Below are 5000 nucleotides of genomic sequence, written 5' to 3'. Positions count from 1 at the left end.
CTTTACCATAATACCCTGTATATAGCCTCCACATTGACTCTATACCGATACCCTCTGTATATAGCCTCCACATTGACTCTGTACCGTTACCCCCTGTATATAGCCCCTGTATATAGCCTCCACATTGACTCTGTACCGATACCCTCTATATATAGCCCCTGTATATAGCCTCCACATTGACTCTGTACTGGTACCCCCTGTATATAGCCTCCACATTGACTCTGTACTGGTACCCCCTGTATATAGCCTCCACATTGACTCTGTACCGTTACCCCCTGTATATAGCCCCTGTATATAGCCTCCACATTGACTCTGTACCGATACCCTCTGTATATAGCCCCTGTATATAGCCTCCACATTGACTCTGTACCGGTACTCCCTGTATATAGCCTCCACATTGACTCTGTACCGGTACCCCCTGTATATAGCCTCCACATTGACTCTGTACCGGTACCCTCTGTATATAGTCTCCACATTGACTCTGTACCGGTACCACCTGTATATAGTCTCCACATTGACTCTATACCGGTACCCCCCTGTATATAGCCTCCACATTGACTCTTTACCATAATACCCTGTATATAGCCTCCACATTGACTCTATACCGATACCCTCTGTATATAGCCTCCACATTGACTCTGTACCGTTACCCCCTGTATATAGCCCCTGTATATAGCCTCCACATTGACTCTGTACCGATACCCTCTATATATAGCCCCTGTATATAGCCTCCACATTGACTCTGTACTGGTACCCCCTGTATATAGCCTCCACATTGACTCTGTACTGGTACCCCCTGTATATAGCCTCCACATTGACTCTGTACCGTTACCCCCTGTATATAGCCCCTGTATATAGCCTCCACATTGACTCTGTACCGATACCCTCTATATATAGCCCCTGTATATAGCCTCCACATTGACTCTGTACCGGTACCCCCTGTATATAGCCTCCACATTGACTCTGTACCGGTACCACCTGTATATAGCCCCTGTATATAGCCTCCACATTGACTCTGTACCGATACCCTCTATATATAGCCCCTGTATATAGCCTCCACATTGACTCTGTACCGGTACCCCCTGTATATAGCCTCCACATTGACTCTGTACCGGTACCCCCTGTATATAGCCTCCACATTGACTCTGTACCGGTACCCCCTGTATATAGCCTCCACATTGACTCTGTACCGGTACCCCTGTATATAACCTCCACATTGACTCTGTACTGGCACCTCCTGTATATAGCCTCCACATTGACTCTGTACCGGTACCCCCTGTATATAGCCTCCACATTGACTCTGTACCGGTACCCCCTGTATATAGCCTCCACATTGACTCTGTACCAGTACACCCTGTATATAGCCTCCACATTGACTCTGTACCGGTACCCCCTGTATATAGCCTCCACATTGACTCTGTACCGGTACCACCTGTATATAGCCTCCACATTGACTCTGTACCGGTACCCCCTGTATATAGCCTCCACATTGACTCTGTACCGGTACCCCCTGTATATAGCCTCCACATTGACTCTGTACCGGTACCCCCTGTATATAGCCTCCACATTGACTCTGTACCGGTACCCCCTGTATATAGCCTCCACATTGACTCTGTATCGGTACCCCCTGTATATAGCCTCCACATTGACTCTGTATCGGTACCCCCTGTATATAGCCTCCACATTGACTCTGTACCGTAACACCCTGTATATAGCCTCCACATTGACTCTGTACCGTAATACCCTGTATATAGCCTCGCTATTGTTATTTGACTGCTGCTGTGTAATTGTTACTTTTATTTACACTTTTTTTTCTTAAAGTATTGTCGGTTAATGGCTTGTAAGTAAGCATATTGTATTCGGCGCATGTGACAAATAACATTTGATTTGAACACGCGCACTAGGCTCGTTCAGAAGACAGGTTGTCGTTTTTAATGCCCTAAATATCAGGACCTGGCGGCCAAACGTTTGATTAAACAATCCAGAGACTGAAACAAATAAATCAAATGACTTTTAATGAAGGAGAACAAATCTATATACAATCCTGAAATGAGCTAGAAATGTCAATAGTAAAACAAAGCTTCAAACGATGTTACTACAGTGAACCCTGAGTACAGAAAATTAACGGTGGATTCACGGAGTTTGACAAGTCAATGAGAAGTTAAATATCTCTTCCTTAGTTGTTAATTTAGTCGAAATTTAAAGGCACAACCTAGATTCTTAAGTAGTTAAACAGTTTATTACTCCAATTTCGTGAAACTGACTAACTGACACGTTTTTCATTTACATCAACAACAACTTTATATTGAAGGAATGCGTTTGATTTGACGTCCTGCACATGCGCAGTTCGCTGCGAGACGACCATTAAAACCCGATAACCTGGTTCTACGCATGCGCTTAGCTAAACCAACGTCGCCATGACATCGCTTACAAATTGTGACCGGGGATTTCTATTGGACAAGCAATTTTATGCCTTATCTTCACACGGAACTGTCATTTTAATAGAAGAAGCAATGGAAGAGTTGCTGACGTAGTTACATTCAGTGCATTGAACTGGTTGTTGAACTCTGCACGCTTGGATCAAGCGGGATACATGCATTCTCTGGTCCATTTCATACTAATATACATTGTTAGCTAACTAATTATCCCCCCCCCAGCGTTCAACAGAACATAATGCAGAACATAATGCTTACATGGACAAGCCACACCAGACCAGATGCTGACTGAGCAGGAATACACAACTAACTCAAGTGATGATTGTCAGGGGGGCCTCTTGTGACTCTTTTGCAAAAGACGTATCCTCTTGTATTATAATTTTAATATATTATCATTTCTTAACATCGGTGGCTGGTTTATCAGCTAAGTTGCCTAACCACACCAGGACATGTGAATTGTTGTCTTATAGCTGCTACCCTGTGTGTCGTGGTTTATGTGCAAGATAATGCCGCTGTTTCCAAATATTTGTCCAGCTTGTTGTCAAGACTTGGTAGTCAGAGTATACGAGTCCAGTGAGCAACATGTAGCCAGCCTTCTAGCTAGTCAGTTAGGCCAGTTAAATACCTTGATCGGTAGTTAGCTGGCTGGCTAGCAACCCGTTATATAAATCTTAGCGATTTAAAAAACAAATAAATAAACATTGGTTTACGTGTTGCACCAGTTGTAATATTTTTTCCGCTTACCTTAGCTTTTTCCAGCGGGGTGAATCTCAAGTCATGCACAAAGGGGTTCCTAAATGGAGGCGCCAGTTCCTTCTTCCCATCTCCTTCCCCAGGACACCGTCTGATGGTCGGGAACCTCATCCTCAACGAACCCGGAGAGAGGAAGGAACCTGTAAATCAGGAAAAGCGACAGTAGCGAATTTGTTTGATGTTAAACGTTGTTTTGTTTCCGTGTTTGTGTCCAGCTAATTCCGACACGGGTTATTATCTCCGTTCCCAAGAGGCTGGAGGATTAACCAAGGATCATGTATTTGAAGTCGGACGATAGCTTCCCTCGTACGCAGTACTGATGTTGGTACCTAGAATGCCAAACTGGAGTCCCCCTTCCTGGCTGCTTCTTCAGAACGCATGCGCCTAGTAGTCTACATTGAAATCCCTTTTACTTACTCAAGATAAACATATATAAACATTTAGCAGACGCTTTTATCCAGTGCGACTTAATTAACACTAGTTAGAGTCCATATATCTTCGTGCTGGCCCCCCCGTGGGACTCGAACCCATAACTCTGGCGTTGTAAGTGCCATACGCTACCAACTAAGCCACACGTGTTCTCACATCTTTGCTGTATTTATAACACGTTTATAAACTGTTAAATGTTTGCAGAGCTTATAAGACATTATAATAATGTATGTGGTGTTTATATTTGTCCTGTTACACACAGTCTATAATATAAGTGTTTTTTTTTTGTGTGGCATTTTCGAACTTCCCCTGAGACACTCGCAGCGAGGAGGGTCACAGCCAGGGTCCCAATTGTCGAGGCTACCTGCCGTGTCTATATTGGTTCGGAATTGTGTGATTCGTTATTATGGCGCTTGTCTATTTATTTCATGATGGAATAAATGCGTTGGTGTTTCAGTCAGTCCTTGGTATTTATTTATCAGTCATTTGCACATAAAGCGTATTGTCCAGTGCCGTATAATAAGTGTTTTAAAACCAACACACTCGGTCTAAATGTAGTCTGTGACGTGGGACATTTCTTCACTTGGGAATCAAACATACTACTAATCGAATAATCTAAGAGCTGAATGAATCAATATTGCAGATTTATTTTTTGTTGCTCAGGATGCAATTTATGCCAATCATGAAGCATTGTAGCAGGCAAATGATTTTTCTCTCTAACAGTAGAAGAGATGGGAACCCTGTCCTTTTGGTTTTGCTGCTATGGCAACAGGTGACTTTCTTTCTCATTGACCCTCTCTCTTCTCCAGACGTCTAATGCAGTAGCATCAGTACAGTGTGTTTTTGCATGCTGTAGGCCTACATAGCAAATGCACAATCATTAAGCATCAGTACTGATTTAAAGGCCCAGTGCTGTCAAAAACGTCATATTCCTGTGTTTTTATATACGCTGCATGTAGAAAATAGGAAGACACCTGCTAACATAGACTGACCAGGTGATCCAGAGACTGACCAGGTGATCCAGAGACTGACCAGGTGATCCAGAGACTGACCAGATGATCCAAAGACTGACCAGGTGATCTATGGACTGACCAGGTGATCCAGAGACTGACCAGGTGATCCAGAGACTGGCCAGGTGATCCAGAGACTGACCAGGTGATCCAGAGACTGACCAGGTGATCCAGAGACTGACCAGATGATCCAGAGACTGACCAGGTGATCCAGAGACTGACCAGGTGATCCAGAGACTGACCAGGTGATCCAGAGACTGACCAGATGATCCAGAGACTGACCAGGTGATCCAGAGACTGACCAGGTGATCCAGAGACTGACCAGGTGATCCAGGGACTGACCAGGTGATCCAGAGACTGACCAGGTGATCCA

At 44.1% G+C, this 5000-nt stretch overlaps 1 protein-coding gene across 2 annotated transcripts in view; it reads right to left on the bottom strand.

Annotated features, from left to right (window-relative positions):
- The window catches only part of LOC149984289 (lysophosphatidylcholine acyltransferase 1-like), a 66403-nt gene extending 62684 nt beyond the window's left edge, over nt 1–3719 (bottom strand). The window contains exon 1 of one of the 2 annotated variants that reach the window (XM_090219849.1): nt 3180–3719. In XM_090219849.1, the coding sequence (XP_090075975.1) occupies nt 3180–3299 (120 nt within the window). In that variant the 5' untranslated portion in view covers nt 3300–3719. The remainder of the gene's footprint in view (nt 1–3179) is intronic. The other variant, XM_090219853.1, reaches the window with a different exon arrangement.
- Between the last annotated feature and the right edge of the window lie 1281 nt (nt 3720–5000).

Source organism: Oncorhynchus mykiss, chromosome 3 (assembly GCF_057628025.1).
Source record: "Oncorhynchus mykiss isolate SJ-2025 chromosome 3, ASM5762802v1, whole genome shotgun sequence".
NCBI lineage: Eukaryota > Metazoa > Chordata > Actinopteri > Salmoniformes > Salmonidae > Oncorhynchus > Oncorhynchus mykiss.
Note: the sequence above shows the minus strand (reverse complement) of the source record. Positions and strands in the feature narration are given on the sequence as shown.